This window comes from Heloderma suspectum, chromosome 2 (assembly GCF_057233095.1).
Source record: "Heloderma suspectum isolate Gila_16-S chromosome 2, 16-S_ref, whole genome shotgun sequence".
NCBI classification, from domain to species: Eukaryota; Metazoa; Chordata; class Lepidosauria; order Squamata; family Helodermatidae; genus Heloderma; species Heloderma suspectum.
In genome coordinates, this window is record NC_139459.1 from 270,712,655 (window position 1) to 270,730,321 (window position 17,667).

The 17,667-nt window shown below is 44.2% G+C and overlaps 2 protein-coding genes across 6 annotated transcripts in view; one reads left to right on the forward strand and one right to left on the reverse strand.

Moving 5' to 3' along the window:
- Window positions 1–199, reverse strand: part of FAM114A2 (family with sequence similarity 114 member A2) — a 31,303-nt gene extending 31,104 nt beyond the window's left edge. For both annotated transcript variants that reach the window (XM_084839212.1, XM_084839211.1), the window contains exon 1: window positions 7–199. The gene's annotated coding sequence lies outside the window, so the exon portion shown is untranslated. The remainder of the gene's footprint in view (window positions 1–6) is intronic.
- Window positions 200–286: 87 nt separating this feature from the next.
- MFAP3 (microfibril associated protein 3) lies at window positions 287–16,303 on the forward strand. 4 transcript variants are annotated; one of them, XM_084839216.1, is made up of 5 exons: window positions 287–420; window positions 1,010–1,061; window positions 9,104–9,133; window positions 10,893–11,333; window positions 14,229–16,303. In XM_084839216.1, the coding sequence occupies exons 4-5, from the start codon at window positions 11,051–11,053 to the stop codon at window positions 14,978–14,980; spliced, it is 1,035 nt and encodes a 344-aa protein (XP_084695342.1). In that variant the 5' UTR covers window positions 287–420; window positions 1,010–1,061; window positions 9,104–9,133; window positions 10,893–11,050; the 3' UTR covers window positions 14,981–16,303. The 4 variants fall into 4 exon arrangements, with proteins under 4 accessions (XP_084695342.1, XP_084695341.1, XP_084695343.1 ...); XM_084839215.1 differs by lacking the exon at window positions 9,104–9,133; XM_084839217.1 differs by lacking the exon at window positions 1,010–1,061.
- Window positions 16,304–17,667: the final 1,364 nt, after the last annotated feature.

The following is a 17,667-nucleotide window of genomic DNA, read 5'->3' on the forward strand; positions in this document are numbered from 1 at the left end:
ACTTACATATAAATCAAGTAACTGCACACAGCTCGGGGTCCAGCCGCCCTCCTCTTCTCACCGGCAGGGCGGGCTCCAGCCAGGCCTCCTCCTTCCCACGCCAGCCTCAAGTCACGAAGGGCCACGGCCACGTCTCAGCCGCCGTAAACACGCCCGCCCCCTGCGAGCACAGCTGGCCGTTCCTCCACACCATAGAGACGGCCGGAAAGAGCGGAATCAACCCGGAAGAACGCCCCTGATAGCGGAAGCCGCGTCGCTTCTCCCTTCCCCTCGGCGGGCGCCGCGCATGCGTAAGGGGCCCACCGACGGGCTGGGACGGGAAGAAGGGAGGAAGTCGCCAGTGTGGCTGTCTTCTCTTTAGCGGAGGGGGCTGCCGGGGGGGAGACGGGCTGAGCGACTTAGGAGCAGGACGCCGCCACGGTGAGTCGCCATAGGTGGTGGAGCGACACGAGGGTGCTCGAGAAGGGAGAACGACGTCATGGCGCGCAGTCGTGACGTCATGTCGTGATTACACGCTGTATCCCGCAGGGTGCTACCGTAGATCAGCCTTCCCCGGCCTGGAGCCTTCCAGGTGTGCTCGACTGCTACTCCTGCCATGGCCATGAGCTGGCTAGGAGCGATGAGAGTTCCCGCGCAACACCTCCGGAGGGTACCAGGCTGGGGAAGGTTGTCTTGGGGATGTTGAGAGTGCTCTGCAATGCAATGGAGATTACTCTGCCGAGGTAAACGGGGGGGACATTGCCCCCAGTTTTATGTTGCAGGATGAATATACGCGATAGGCCCCCTTTAGTAGGGTCAGGGGATGGCGCTTGCACAGGCTCAGGGGGCAGTGTGGAGCCACAGTAGGAGGATAGAACTTGATGGGTGAAGGCAGAACCTGATGCCATCTGATGGGCTGGCTAGAGCCTTAGAATCTACGGGGCTAGGGAGGCTCAGATTAAAACCTGCTGGGTCAAGGTGGAGATAGTGGAATTGATTTATTTTAAAACACTTCTATCCCAACTTCTAGAAGTTCTCCTAGGAGGATCTTCCGGATCAAGAGCAGACCCTGCTGGCTCCAGGTGTGTGGGGGTGGGGAGTCTTTGACCAGACACCCATGAAGCTTCACTGGTTTTTCAGGCTGTACTGTTTGGCTCTCCGTCAGAACATGTTTTTACTAGTTGGACTGGCGAAACAACAGCTGCTTGATTATCTCTGTCTGCCATAAATGGAACTAGCTAAGCAGTGCTGTTCTGCTGTCTTGACAAACAAGTTACACTGGGGAAGGGGGATGTATAGCCCAAAGAGTCTTAGTCCTTGGGATTTGTTTTAAACAAAATTTTAGCACAATCGGCATACTGTTGGAAGAGACATAAAAACACTCAGAGTATTTTACATGTACTAGATGCCAGGTTCACCTCTGGCATCTCTGTTTGAATAGTAAATCTTCAGGTGGCAGGGCTAGAAAAGACCCCTCTTTGAACTAGGGTTGCCAAGAACATGTGTTGGCCTTGGAGGGAGCGATCCTATCTGGATCGATGGTCGCCTCCAGTCCTGGGGGTGACCACCTATCCAGTGCAGGGCAGGAGGAGTGGTGAGGAGTGGATGTCCTCCACACTCCCACCACCCTGCTTTCACAGCTGGACAGGTGGCTAGACAGGCTGTCTAACCGCAGGACCTTGGAGCGCTGGAAGGGGCAGCCGGACAACACATAGGAAGTGTCATACCGGCATGTCCAACCTCCTCAGCCTGCCCCCAGGAGCGCCCTGTTTTCTCTGCTCCGGGCTGCTGTCACGAGCGTGGGGCCAGTCCACACTGCCTACGAGGCAGCAGGGGAGGGGTTGGAGGTCGCTTCTCTGGGAACCGACCAATCCTATGGCCATCTAGCCGCTGACTAACAGCCATAGGATTGCACCCTAAATGCTTTAATGAAGCAGAAGCTGAGGCAGTATGGGGCACCATGTTTCCCCTGCTGCAGGTGTGGGAGGGGTTAAGGGGGGAGGAAAGGACCAGGAGATCAGGTAGGAGCAGTCATGCCTATCTCCTCTCCAGTGTTATCACTGTTTTCAGTGCATTTAAAGATAAATGTATATTCTTTTGGTGGCAACCTGGCAATCCTACTCTGAACCCTTGGAGAGTCAAAACAGATAGGCAGAATAAACCAAAACACTATTTCTTGGCAGTCATATGAATCCTTGCTTACCTGTGTTACTCTCATCTTCTCAGTATCATATTCCTGTGATGTGTCATGGTTATAGTAAGGTAGATTAAAATTGTACGATTACTCTTTAGCATTATGTGGTATAATTGGACCAGCGTCTAGCTCATTGTAACTATTTTTATAACTTTACATTTATTAACTTCAGTTGCTATCTGGAAATTGGGGCTTGAGAAGTGTTTAAAATGCTTCCATATAAGCATCGCATTTTTAAATGTCAGTGTTGGATTTGGCTGAAATGTATTACAGGTATGTAGGGTCCACAGCACATTTTAGATTCCCATGCGTAACTGTTTGGGGATTTTTGTCAGGGCTTTTATAAATGAAGGAAGACATTCTCCATGTTACATGCAACTTTATTTCTATAAGATCTATGTTTTATCTAATGAAAACGTAAAGAGAGCCATGCTAGCTCAGATCACGCTAGCATTTTGTGTGCATAGCGGCCAACCAAACGCCTATGAGAAGCCCACAAGTAGGGCAGGAGTCCAACAGCACCCTCCTGCGATGTTTTACAGCAAGCAATATTCAGAGGCATATATAGCCATCATAACTGGTAGCTGTCGATAACTTTATCCTCCATGAATATGTCTAAGCCCCTTTTTAAGCCATCCAGGTTTGTGATCGTCATTGCATCTTGTGGTAGCAAATTCCACAGATTAACTATGTGCTGGGCAAAGAAGTACCTTTTATCTGTCCAGAATCTCCCACCATTCAGTTTCACGGGATGATCATGGGTTCTAGTATTATGGGAGAGGGAGAAAAACGTCTCCCTATCCACTTTCTCCACACCATGCATAATGCTATATATCTCTGTCATGTCTCCCCTTACTTGCTTTTTTTCTAAGCTAAACAGCCCCAAATGTTTGACCTTCGTAGGGAAGCTGGTCCAGTCCTTTGATCATTTTGGCTGCCCTTTTCTGCACATTTTAATAAATGATGAGTGTAGTAAGAATAATAACTTATATATGTTTAGGGAGCAATCCTGTGGCCACTAGACACTGTATAGAGGGTACAGGATTTTTCAGTTTCTGGGAACCAAGGTCAGAGCCAGGGCTCTGAATGCAGTTCCCAGAAACTGCACTCCCTGTCCCCTCATAGCTGGCACACTTCTCTCCACATCTCTGTGCTTGGAAATGGAATGCGGAGATGAGGAGAAGGGGGCGGCCCCGGGGGCAGGGAGGGGAGGAAGCTGCATTATCCAGCTTCCTATGCACCACACGGCCTCCTTCCCTCCCCCAAGCCTTGGCTAGATAGCCAAAATCGTCCATCCAGCCAAGAATCACTTCTGTGCGCTGACCGCCCTGCATTGGATACCCGGCAACCTTCAACTTCAGAGGCTGCCGACTATCTCAATAGGATTATGCCCTAAATTGGTCATAGAACATGAGTATGCATCTTCCTGTTATTATGTGTCAGGGGTCTCAAACCTTTTGGGGTTGCTGGGCAGATTTGGAATGTTGTGAGAGTGTTCTCTGCACTCTTACAAAATGGCCACAGAAAGGGGTTTGTCCATTCATAAAATGGTTGCCAGAGTGGCATGGCCGATCACAGAATACTCATTTATGAGAAGGCAAACTGGTAAGACTAAAAGAAAAGTAACTTGTCCAGAAATCAAACTAGGAGGTGGGATCTGGGTTCCAAAACACAAAACCACAGTTTTGAACCCATCATTTTTTGTTCCAACACTCATTTTGAAGAAGGCAAACTGATGAGGCTCAGGGACAAGTAGCTTGGATGAAAACTGTGTATAAGGCAGAGGTGGGGGGGTCTGAGCCCAAATGCCAAATCACATATTTGCCCACACAAAGCACAACAAAATCTCAATTTCACAAAAGGCAAACTGGTGATACGCAGAGAAACAGTCAGACAAGCACACGCACTCACAAACCAGGCAAAACACACACAAACCAGGCAAAACACACACAAACCAGGCAATATATGTGCACATATGCAAACCAGGCAAAACACACACTGCAGTGCAACAAACCAACCAGCTAATACACACATGCCCCACACAAAAAGGCAAAATGCACAAACAACGTAGCGGAAACACCCCTGCTTGTTCCTCCACCCCTCTCTAGTCCCCCAGGGTGCTTTGCTATTGAGCAGGTGCTTTGCTATTCATAGGAATATTAGGAACAGATCTGATCTGGCAGTAGGAAATTGTGTGCAGAGATAATCATGTTTAAGAGAAATTCCAGCTCTTTAAAAATTTCTGTGTATACTGGAGTTGCTGCAGTGAAACCAATTATAAAGGAAACTTCCAATCGATCAAACACATTACAATATTTATCTCCCGTTCCCTTGGGATCACACTCTAATCTGCTGTACATTTGTTTTTTGCCTCCCCATGGTCTATTTATGCAGTAATATTTTAGACTTCAAAAAAATATACTGAAACTACTGCAGAAATGTGAGCATATGCTTTCTTCTATATTCTGATAGTCCTGATGATCTTGTGCTGCATAAAATTGGGCGTATCTTAACTTTAAAGTATGCAGATCAGAATAAAAGACCTATATTCTACTGCTGGATACATATACTCTGGATTGTGCAGGTATAATCTTGATATTCAATAAAGATTAAATGTGTTGTTTCTGTGTGAATATTCAGTATTAACAGCGTCAGTGGCTTTGTTTTTCTTGGATTTAGGACATCATGTTATTTTATATTCCTTGGGTCTAATTGGCTGCAGCAGCTGTTTTGTATAAATATGATGGCTTTTTTGTAAAAAAAAAATGTAGCATCTCCCCCCCCCCCAAAAAAAAAAAAAATCTAAGCAGTGAAAGATCTTTGCTTAACAGTAATGGGTTTTCATAAAAGAAAATGGGATAAACAATTTAATAGATCAAACACTGAAGGATTAAATGGAAAAAGCCAATGACCCATTGTAACTACTGCTGTGCATTATGCAAGCTCTGTACAATTTACTAGGGAGCATATGCAATTATTGTAGATAATTATCTCAGGCTTTTGAAGGACAATGTAGCTGGATATTTTCCAGTTATAAATATCAGACTTAGATGTTAGTATCACTCCATAAAGGACACCAGAAAAGTTTGATGAACAAATTTCTTAAGTAAAATATAAGCTGGAAGGATAAACCTTTTGAAATGAATGAAAGTACAGGAATTATATTTAATTAAATTGACATGCAAATTGTAGATGCAAATACATTATGTACATACATAAAAATACCCTGATCATAAGAACATAAGAGCTATGCTGGCTCAGACCAAGGGTCCATCTAGTCCAGCATTCTGGTCACACTGTGGCCAACCTGGTGTTGACCAGGAACCCACAAGCAGAACAAGAGTGCAACAGCACCTCCCACTCATGTTCCCAGCAATAGTGTACATAGGCTTACTGCCTCTGGTACTGGAGGTAGCAACATAGCCATCAAGACTAGTAGCTAGTGATAGCTTTTTCCTCCAGGAATTTGTCCAACCCCAGGCGTCTTATGGATCCAAATGGATTCCTGAACGCGCTTGGGGATTCTCTGGGGCATGCCAACGGCCACTCGGTCGAGACCCTGGTGGGTGGCTGGAATGCTGCAATCACTGGGGCATTAGATCGGGTGACTCCGAAACGCCCTCTCCCCCTGAACAGGGCTCGGACTGCACCATGGTTCAATCCGCGGTTACGAGCTCTGAAACAGGAGGTGAGACGGCTAGAGCGCCGGTGGCGGAAGTCTTGCTCCAAAGACGATCAGACACGGGCTAGAGCTGTATCTTCAGCCTATCACGTGGCGGTAAAGGCAGCAAAAAAGGAATATTATGCTGCCTCCATCGCGTCTGCAGAGTGCTGCCCCAGGAGGCTGTTCCAAGTGGTCCGGAGCCTGGTCGGTCCTGTGGCTCCGGAACCACTGGAGCATTCTAAGGCCTCCTGTGAGGCTTTGGCAAGGCACTTTGCAGATAAAATTGATCAGATTAGGTGTGTTACTCTGCACGCTGTGGATACAGTTAGTGAGCAAGAGGCGGCCTGTGGCAAACCGGTTTTGTGGGATCGGTTCCAGCTTCTTCCTCCTGATGAAGTGGACAAGGTGCTTTCATCTGTAAGGCCGACCACCTGCTTACTTGATCCTTGCCCATCTTGGCTCATTATGAGCTGCAGAGAGAGACTGGGTGAGGGGATCAGGGCGGTGGTGAACGCCTCCCTTGAGGAGGGAGTGATGCCATCAGCCCTCAAGGAGGCAGTGATAAGACCGCTCTTAAAGAAGCCCACCTTGGATCCTCAAGTTCTGAACAACTTTCGCCCAGTCTCAAATCTGCCATTTTTGGGCAAGGTGATTGAGCGGGTGGTGGCGGTGCAGTTGAAGGCACATATGGAAGAAACTGATTATCTAGACCCATTTCAGTCGGGCTTCAGGTCTGGGCATGGGACAGAAACGGCCTTGGTCGCCTTGGTGGATGATATGAGGAGGGCTCTGGATAGGGGTGAATGCTCCTTCCTTGTTCTCCTCGACCTCTCAGCGGCTTTTGATACCGTTGACCATGGTATCTTCCTGGACCGCCTGGAGGGGTTGGGCATTGGAGACACTATTGCGGTGGTTCCGGTCCTTCCTCTCCGGCAGGTACCAGAGGGTACCACTGGGAGAGGAGGTTTCGGACCCATGGCCACTTACTTGTGGGGTGCCACAGGGTTCCATCCTCTCCCCAATGCTATTTAACATCTATGTGAAGCCGCTGGGGGCTATCATCAGGAGGTTTGGGATGCAGTGTCATCAATATGCGGATGACATGCAGCTCTACCTCTCATTCAAATCTTCACCAAGGTTCGCCGTAGAATCCCTGTCCAAATGTCTGGAGATGGTGAGTGGCTGGATGGGGAGGAATAAGCTGAAGCTGAACCCTGACAAGACCGAGGTACTTTTGGTGGGAGACAAGAGGAGGCTGGGGGATGTTGACCTGGTGTTGAATGGGGTACGGCTACCCTTGAAAGACCAGGTCTGCAGCCTGGGGGTCATTTTGGACTCCCAGCTGTCCATGGAGGCTCAGGTGTCAGCTGTGAGCCGGACAGCGCTGTATCAACTCCATCTGATACGGCGGCTGCGCCCCTTCCTTCCCGACCATCTGCTCCCATCGGTAGTACATGCCTTGGTCTCCTCTCGTTTAGACTACTGTAATGCGCTCTACGTGGGGTTACCCTTGAAGACGGTTCGGAAACTGCAGCTGGTACAGAACGCGGCGGCTCGCCTGATTAAAGGCAGCCGCCGGCGAGATCACATCACTCCAGTGCTGAAGGAGTTGCACTGGTTACCAGTTGTTTTCCGAGCCAAATTCAAGGTGTTGGTTTTGACCTTTAAAACCCTATATGGTTCTGGCCCAGCCTATCTTAAGGAGTGCCTCCAGCAACACCAGACAGGCCGCTTAACAAGATCAGCCTCAGATGGCCTTCTCTCTGTCCCATCAGCCAGGACAGCTAGACTGGTGGGGACGAGGGAGAGGGCCTTTTCTGTGGTGGCCCCCACTCTGTGGAACTCCCTCCCTAGGAACTCCGCCATGCCCCCTCTTTAATGAGCTTCCGTCGTGCATTAAAAACGTGGTTGTTCAGGCAGGCATTTGGGGTGGGTTAGGGTATTTTAAAAAAAAAATTATGGTAGAATTTTATTGTTTTAAATTGTTTTATGGTATGTTGTACATCGCCCAGAGTGGCTGGGTGACCAGCCAGATGGGCGATTAATAAATTTAATAATAAATAAAATAAAATTAAAAAACCCCTTTTAAAGCCATCCACATTGGTCGCCATTGCTACGTCCTGTGGTAGCCAGTTCCCTAGTTTAACTATGCAGCTGTGTGAAGAAGTACTTCCTTTTATCTGTGCTGAATCTCCCACCAATCCGCTTCATAGGTTCAAGATCTAAATAAAAATATGGAAGGGATGCAAAATTGGAAGGAAAATTGAAGGGGGAAAGGAAACTGTACTTGCTGATTGAAGTTGAAAGGAACCATAAAAAGTTACAAGAAAAGCTCCTAGAATTAGCCTAAAAATTAAGAAAGAATTGGAATAGAGCCTCATCAAGAGGGTAATGTAAGAGAAAAGAGGTGGGTTTTAACAGTGTCTTTAAAAGGGCAAAGAAGATGCCTGACTAGGGTCTAAAGTGATAAGAGTTCACAGTATAAAAAGCTACAAGAGAGAAAGCACATGGACATGAAATAGACCGGGGAGAGAGAAGGTTTAATAAGAACTGCCAAATCCAAAAGCCCTGCTGGGCTCACCTCAGCAGGGTGAAAGGTGGGAGCATCTTTCCCTTTTTTTCTCCTTTCAGTAGCACAGATTTTTTTCTTGGAGCCCTCATGCCCACCCTGGAATAATGGGAGGGAAAATCTTAGCCCACCCCAGGTCTGGTGTCCTTCCCTCCCACCCCCACCACATCCCCTTTTTATCCTCTTCAGGTCAGACTACCAATGGCACAGAAGCAATAGGCAGTGGACCATTCCATGGTGGTTGGGATGAGGCTCTTGGGACACACCTTCCCAGGGACCATAGCATTGCACCCTAAAGGCACATAATTATGAGAGCTGTTATTTCAGCATCTGTTGTGATTAATCAACTCCCCAGCACTGTGTTTTGCATTAGAAATATTAAAATGGATAAACATCAGTAAGTGTTCCTAAATAGAACAATTATTTGCTGCTTTGTTAAAATCAGGTGCCACAAGTTGACATAGAATTAGCTATGCTTAAGACCACATATTTCAGTGGACTTCAGCACTCCTAATGCTGTGTTACACTGTGGCCGGACATTCATTTTGACATTGGTAAAAAGCACTGATGGTAGTTTGAAGCTGATTATACAGCAGGTATCTTTTTCACTCATAAGTAGGACTATTATGTTAGGGTTCTTGGATAACATCCTTGGGGAAATGTTGGAAACTTACCTGATTGCATTTTTATTACATAGGAAACTTCCAGCCCATATCCTTACTCAGAAGTAAGTCCCACTGATTTTCATATGTTTTCTGTTCCATGATAATATTCTTCAAATGGAAGCTTTCAGATGTTGCTGCTGAGGGTGTACTTTTAGCGTTCAAAATGCTTTAGGAGAAGTGTCAAATCCAGAAAGAGCTAAAGTTCTTGGAGAGAGATATACATCAAAAGGGCTTTTAAAAAATCACACTATTAGGCATTTCCATTAAAACAAATTATCTTAATGTAGTTTCAGAGACATATATGTTTTTCAGTGCAGAATTAGTCCATTGTTGGTTTTAAGAGCATTTTGAAGATAAAAGAGAACGCGCTGCTGTGTACTAGATATTTCGTGTCTAAATTACTAGGGGAAATGCAGAAAGGGGGTTAGGTGGGAAGGAAGCAGGCTAGAGAAAGACATAAACGCATAAATGGCTCATTTTAGAGAGGTGGCCTTCTATTTTATATCAGGAAATTGGAGCAAATGCAGTTTTATATATGCAAATAAAATGGATGTGTTTTCAAATACATAGTGAAAACTGAGAATGTAGAAATTGGACATGCAGATAAAATAGTTATAGTTCTTGAAAATAGACGCCTGGAATGCTCTATGTGCAAATTGAGGGCTGATAACCTATGAAAGGTTATTCTCAAGTTATGTTTCATCTCTCTTTCTTCTCTCTACTGAGATACCTCTGTAATTTTTCTGCATGGTTCAGAAGCTTGTTTGGTCTGCCTTCTTCAGTTTTAACCTAATAGAGAAAAAAATCTTTTTGAATGTGACAGACAGTGGAACTACTTATTTTGGTTCAGTTTATAAAGAGGGCCCACTAAAGAAGGAAATAGTCTTTGTAGGATCTGCTGATAGGTCCCATTTCTTTAATGGAAAGTTAACTATGCTCAGCATTGCATTATTCTCACTTCCCGCAATGTTAGCAGTTCAGAGTTACCTACAGAGTTACAATCTCAGCCTCAGCTTTTCTTAGCTGGCCTGGCATATCTTGGACTTGGTGCAAGTACCTAGAGACTAATTCATAGATTCATACATTGCACAGAAGTATGGGAAGAAGTAATGCCAGTGGCTTGTGCTGCTGCTTTTCTTTCCTACACCATGGCTTAGATCCAGAGTTTTAGGGCACAATCCTATGCATGTTTAGACGGAGAAAAGGCCTACAACTCCCAGGATTCCCCAGCCAGCACTGGCTGGGGAACCCTGGGAGTTGTAGGCCTTTTCTCCATCTAATCATGCATAGGATTGTGCAGTTAGTGAGCAGAACTCTTCACAGGATGCTCCTCCTGGAGGAAGAGAGATGGGTGATTTTTACTAATTTCTCCTTCCCCCAGCATTTCCCTGAAAAGCTGGTCCTAAGGGTTTGGGGGGCCCCCATAACAGTGTTGGGAATCTGCAAAAATCACTCCATTCCCCCTCCCCCACTGCCCTTCCTCCAGCAGGAGCTTTCACTGGATGTTGGTCCCTTCTGGATCCAACCTCATAGCATGGAAGTGAGATCAGCAAATCTCACCACTATGAGGCCCACTTGCCACTGTACAACAGAAGAGGGAAGAAGCATGAGATGCTTGCATTCCTTTTCCCATATCTATTGTGCAGGCTAACTCTCAGTTGAGATTATGCTAATACCTGCTTGCCTTAAGCATATTTCAAGTCCAGACCACTGACATCTTATATTTCACTCTGGAATCTGTTTGCTAAGTATTTAAGTTTAAAAACCATAAAGCTTTGCATTGTTAATAACCCTTACTCGTGTTTTTTTTTTAATTTTCAGTTGGATATTCCATTTATTTATTTTAAAATCTTCAGAGTTCTCTGTGATGAATCAATCAAGCTCTTTCATGGTGACTGGCCTAATGCAGACTACTTCACTTCTAACAACTTGCTTCAGCTGTTAAATTCAGTGAGAGAAACACCTTACTTAAAGCTTTCATGAAGCTCAGCTACTGCCTTTTGACTCTGATTCTCAATACTAGTGTTTTTGCACTAGAAAATGTGGCCTCCAACCTGACAACTACATCGGGGTCAAGGTCCCAGCCTCTCAATGCATCACTTCTTCCTATCTTACAAGCCGTGACAAAATCAGCAGTACCTCAAGATATCATAGAGAAGGAGGGAAACTGTGCTTTCATTGAATGTATGCTGAACATTAGCCAGCATGACACCGTCCTTTGGTACAACTCCAAAGGGCATCTGCTGGAGCAAGACAGAGGAGGTAAGAGATACCTGTTTGACTAGGTATCAACATGCCTGGTCCATTGCATAGTGATTGATGAGGTTCTCTTCTGTGGCATGCTTTTTAGGTGACATGAAGAGAAAAGTATTCTCCCCAGATGCTTTATCCCTCTACCCAAAGTTGCACACATTAAAACACAATACAAATGTATTTTAAATTAAAATACTAAGTGTTGACATCAGCAAAAACATGATTCAGTTTAGGATCCCAGTTGTCCATTGGTTAGCGCAAAAGACTGAGGCTAAATGACCTATAGTTTACACAATTGACAATCTAATTACTCTAATTAATTAATTAATTAATTGCCTCTTGCAGCAATTCAGTTAGTTGCTTTAGGACTATAAATCCTTTATATTTTAATCCATGTGCTGATTGCGTGATTTTTCTCAGGGGGCCATGTTCAAACCCAGGTGGACATTTAAACTTAATAGAAGTAAATGAATTAGTGTAGCACTTCACCATGGGTAAGATCATCTGAATGAATGCAGTCCTGAAAAGTTTTGTCAGCATCATACAAACAAGTGACGTGTAAAAGCGTGTTAGAAAAACCCATTGGTTTTTCTGCCACTCCTTCTATCCAATTGAAACATGCTGTGCTTTTTCTTGGGCTGAAAAGAGCATTGCAGAACTTTTTTGAATGCCTTTCCCAGCCCTTTAAAGACTGGCAGAGGTAACCATAATAGCAACATGGTTCTTTTTTTCATTTGTACTGCCCTGTCCTCTGTAGCTTCCTGCTGTCAAAAATGCTCCCCTTTTAAATGGCTTGGGAAAGACAACCAGTGTACCACTGCATTGTTCGGTCCAGCTTAGCGGGAAGAAAAGTTTGCAGCAACAGTGTTCTTTCTTCAGGAAACTGTGTGTGGTGCTAACCCTGATCAAAACAGAGACCTGTCCTAGTTATTTTTACCCCTGTCTTTAAAATTTAAATAGAATTCATGGGAAAAGCAGGACCAAATCTTAAGGTGCTTCCATGATCGAATGCAGCCTTACCCAATGCCTGCTATCCAGATGTTTTGGACTACAGCTCCCACAATTCCTTTTCACTGGTCATGCTGGCTGGGGCTGATGGGATTTGGAGTTAAAAACTTCTAGACGGTACCAGGTTAAGGAAGGCTGATCTGATGTATCTCTTAAGAATCATAGGCATGAAGCTGTTCTGGCTATTACTGAGTTCTGCATGTCGATCTCATGCACACCAATGTTTATGAAAAGGTAGAGGCCCACTGTATGCAGGTGCTGAATTGTTTTGTTCGGTTTTTTTATGGTCCACCAATTTTTTTAAGTACATAACTGTCTGCTCTCATGAGGAATCTAACTGCATTTGTTGATGAAAGTATTTGCAGTTTAACAATATTATTTTCAAAAGGATAAAAAAAGAAATACACACACACACACACACACACACACACATACAAATATTGCTCCAGAAAGAAAGTTGCAGCTGAAAAAACCTACCATACAGCATTTAGTATTTCTTGGCGTAGTCCTTCATAAGATTTAATTTTATTCCTATACATCTAGAAGGGTCACCATGTTAATATAGGTGAAAATATTAGTCTCTGTACTTCCTACCTTCAGAATGTTAACAGGTGCTATTAAATGTGTGTGTGTTTTCACTTTGAGACACTGGAGGGAGGTATGAATTCCTTACACAGTGTGTTAATTTTTACTTGGGGTTTCATAATTGGGGGTATTGGAGAGAAGGCAGTATTGGATTCCCGCTCCACCTTTCCTCTTATTTAATATTGATTACTGTGGGTTGGATCCAGACTAACTGTGATAAAACTCCACCCACGGGATTCTCCGTGCTGTGCTGGAAGAAAAGAAAAGGCCATTTTTGCTGATTCCCCCTTCCCTCTACAGCCCCCTGTGTCCCCCAAAGCTTTTTCAGAGGGTCACAGGATGCTTTGAACAGCATGGGAGGGAGCACTGCAGGGGAAACAGGCAAAATTAATCTCCCCCTCCCCACCCCTTCCTCCAGTAGGACCTTCCACTATATCTGAACATATCAGCATTAAAATGTAAATCACTGCCTAAAACAGGAAATTAGTTGAATATTTTCTTGGCTAGGTAAAGATATTCAACCCTGTTTAATTAGTAGGCTGGGAAATGACCAATCAGATGTTGTTAGGGTACAGTCCTGTGGCCGCTAGTCCGCAGCTAGACAGCCATAGAATAGGTCGGTTCCCAGGAACTGACCTTGGAGCCCACGCTCTGAGGTCAGTTCCCTGAGAATCGAACTTCATCCCCTCCTGCGCTGCCTCGCAATTACCTATCTAGATGCAAATGCAGGGCGGCTGAAGCACGGAGGGGACAATCCCCTCCGCGCTTCTCCTGCCCTGCACTGGATAGGCGGTCGCCTCCAAGTTTGGAGGCGGCCCCCTTTCCCGGTAGGATTGCTCCCTTAGTTGACCATCTTCCCAATCCTGTATCGCCTTCTGCTTATTCATTCAGTTCATGGGGTATTCCTATATTTACTCAAGTATATCTACCCCACTTTCCAGGCAAATAGGTTCCACGAAGTAGTTTTATAATACAAGTTTAATGTAAAAGACATAAAACGTAAGACAGCAGCATTACAACGTCCCTATCCAGAACAGCAAAGATAAAACATAGAGAAGTAGCAATTTTTAAACTCCAGACCACATTAGCAGTTAAAAGCAGATTAAAATAAATAGATCCTTAAGGCCCATTGCAAAGCAACGAAAGAGGGGATCAAAAGCACATCCTTTAGGAGGGAGTTTCCCAAAGGAGGGAGCCACCACAGAAATGCCCAGACAGAAATAACCCTGTCTCTTGTGCCTGCCAATCTTAGTAAAGGTGTTAGTATAATCTGTTAAGACACTGACATCTCTTTTGTATTTGTATCTTTAGATGGAAGATGGTTGATCTCTGACCGTGTCCTTAATATCACAAGTGTAACTTTTGGAGACCGGGGGCGATACACTTGTGTTGCTACTAATGAAAATGGCACTTCCTATTACTCAGTCACCCTCAGGGTGGTCTCCACATCTGGGGACATGGGCATTTACTACATGATTGTCTGCCTGGTTGCCTTTACTATCATCATGATCTTAAATATAACACGTCTGTGCATGATGAGCAGCCACCTCCGCAAGACAGAGAAGGCCATCAATGAGTTCTTCAGGACAGAAGGGGCTGAGAAATTGCAGAAGGCCTTTGAAATTGCCAAGCGCATTCCTATCATTACCTCTGCCAAAACCTTAGAGTTGGCCAAAGTCACCCAGTTTAAGACTATGGAATTTGCTCGGTATATTGAAGAGCTTGCCAGAAGTATCCCTCTTCCACCACTAATCCTTAACTGTAGGGCCTTTATGGAAGAGATCTTTGAAGCGGTGCACGTTGATGATCCTGATGAAGTTCGAGTCAAACAGACCCAGGCCTTAGGTGCCCAAGAGGGACTCTATCCCTTAAACCCAGAAATCAAGCGCAGTAATTCACCAGCAGGGGATTCGGATGATGGTTCTGTGAATGACCATGGCAAAGAAATAGCTGTTGAGGTATCTGTCCACCTTCAGTCAGAAGCACAAAGCATTGACACTGTGTCCCGTGACAGCATCCCTTCCATACCTTCTGAAGATGATGCATGTGCTGAATCCAAATAGAGCAGCAAAGGCAGATGTGTGAAAGTTGCATCAGATTTCATGAAAGCTTCGAGAGAAAGAAAAGCAAAAATGCAACCATAGTCGCAAATGCACAAAACCCTGTTGGTTTGTTGCATTTAAAACTCCTCTAGAGGCCATAAGGTGCCAAAACAGTTGGCAAAGATGTGAATGTTTGTTCTGTTCTGTAATGTATATCAGTGTTCACAAATGGATGTGGAAATTGGCTTAGAAGCTGTTTTAAAATTCTCCTTAGCAGGAATTTTATTACACATACTATGGGGGTATTCTACAGATAGGATACTTCCTTTCAGTTGTTGGTGATCTCCAGTTACAGCAACAAAACAAAAAGAATACACTGACGTGAGCTGTTTTTGTCATGTCTATATAAATTCCTGAATGTGCCCAGTGATGATTTCATGATGTGTATGTCATAGTTCACCAGACCATGAGAGATTTCAGCATATCTGAATTTGTATGATATATGATATAATCATGTTAGAACAAGAACGTGGGATTATTAGTTTTTAAACTATGTCAATAAATTACTAAATAACCAGAGCTGTCAGTTTTCCAAAAGTTGCCTTCAAATGCAATACTTCAGTCAGAAAATGGAAACCTAAATACAAATTTTGGCATCTTTAATCTTGTGCTGGACCCAAAAACTGGTCATTTAAACTTGCTGCCAGTTGCCAGTCACTTTAATAAAAGGCCCTTTTTGTTTGTTTTTCAAGTAAAGCTCAAAGTGTCAGCATTATGGGTATTCTCTGTCCTCTGGAATTAGTGCTGAAATGCCAAAGTATTCTGGTGCCATCAATATTGCTGTGACAAAGGTAACAGCAGCTTAAATAAAACTTAAGATCTCAAAGAGCCTGCAGTAAATTCACACATTGAAAAAGCAAAGGGTTTTCTTCTTTTAGGCAGTGTGTTTCTGAACACTATTAACAAAAGAGGCAAATGTCTCGGGTCAGAGTTGCTAGTCCTAACACTACAGATGTGCAGAACAGTCTCCCCATATATATGTTGTGTGTGTTTAATGAAAATCAGCTGCAGGAGGTAGAAAACTACTGGAGTGGAGGAGATGGGCAACTAGAAAAGGAGGCTGTTACATGCATATCTGGTTTGGCCCTTAGCTAGAATCCAGGGACTGCTGCAAAAGGGAAGAGCTTACCACACTGAACAACTTCTCTCTGATGCTCGGTTAGTAGTACATGTGCATCAAATGGTACAGTGGAGTGTGCCACTTCAAACTACAGGTTGGAAATACTACATTTGAATGCTCACTGACATTAAAAAAAAAAACACCTTGCAAATAGAAAACTAAAAGAGCAGGTGGGTTGTAGCTTCACCTGTTGTTGGCAATTCTTTTTTTTCTATTTGAAAAAAAAACCTCCAAATGAAACCCCCTCATTTGCAGGCTTCATTCTGCTACACGTGTAGACTAATCCATAGTCTGCACAATGTAGCAGACTGCATGTTACCACACATGTAGCAGTAAGGATGTTACTGCCACATGACAATATGCAGATCTGTTCCTTCCCATGTCCATGAAGTTGTAAGGGCCCTGGGCGAATTCATATTATGTGGAATTAGAAAATAGGCTGAATAATTGAAAGATAACAAAATTCACTCGTGGTTTCCTTCCTTACTCAGATGAATGTGGCTGTCTGTCTACCGACTTGGCCCATGACCCTTTTCCTTCCATGTGGCCAAAGGTTAGGGAAGTTTGTAGGCCCAATTTTTGTGCCTCAGCTAGATGTACCCAAGAGTGCTGGGCAAACAAAACAGACTCTTGATTTCTCGCGATTTGATGCTTTTTCCCCCTTTCATACTTTAAAAGTATCACTTTAATAGCATTTATATTTGCTTTAGAGTAAATATAGGGCTTGTCTGCACTCCAAAAATTAGTTATTTTAAATTACTAAAACAACATCATAACTTGGCAACAAAAGCCCCCACTTAGTATCCCACAACTTTACTTCTGCCATTTTATTCATGAAATCTCATTTGACCTAGCAGTTGCTGAAGCACAATAAGCACAACTTTGAAGAGGATTTAATGTTACATTTATAGCATTAGAAGTGGATGACAAACAGCAATGCTATCTTGAAGATCGGCAGTAATGCCCGGATGTGTAACAGATAATTTGAGTAAATATTATTCAGCTGACAGAATTTAATTTGAATTTCTTTCCATAAAAATGTCTAAAGCAAAGTAGATATGGTGTAAGCATTAACGTGGAGGGATATTGTTCTATAAGAATATGTCCTATGCTGTATATTTCTTAGGAACAGAATTTGCCTTACTTTCTGAAAGCGTTCTTCGAAGTGGGGTTGCCAGCTTCTGAACCAGACATGTTGGCTTTTGCTTTAACTGTTTTGAGGCATTCTGCAAGAACAGCAGTTCATGGCCTAATGCTCCAGTGGCCCATTTTCCTACACTTCAGAGCCGCGTGCTGTGAAACATAGGTGCGGTCCTGCTTCGGAATGTGGCCTGCTGCAAAAACAAATCAGGATTTGTTGTTCCTGCATAATGTCTTGCTAGCCCAAAAAATTTAAAATAATAGGCATGGTCGCTGGGTCAGGAGCTGGCACTTCTACTCTCCACCCAGTATTCGCCTAGATCAGAGATGGGCAACTTGTGGCCCTCCAGATGTTTTGGCCTGCAACTCTCATCAACCTTAGTCAGCA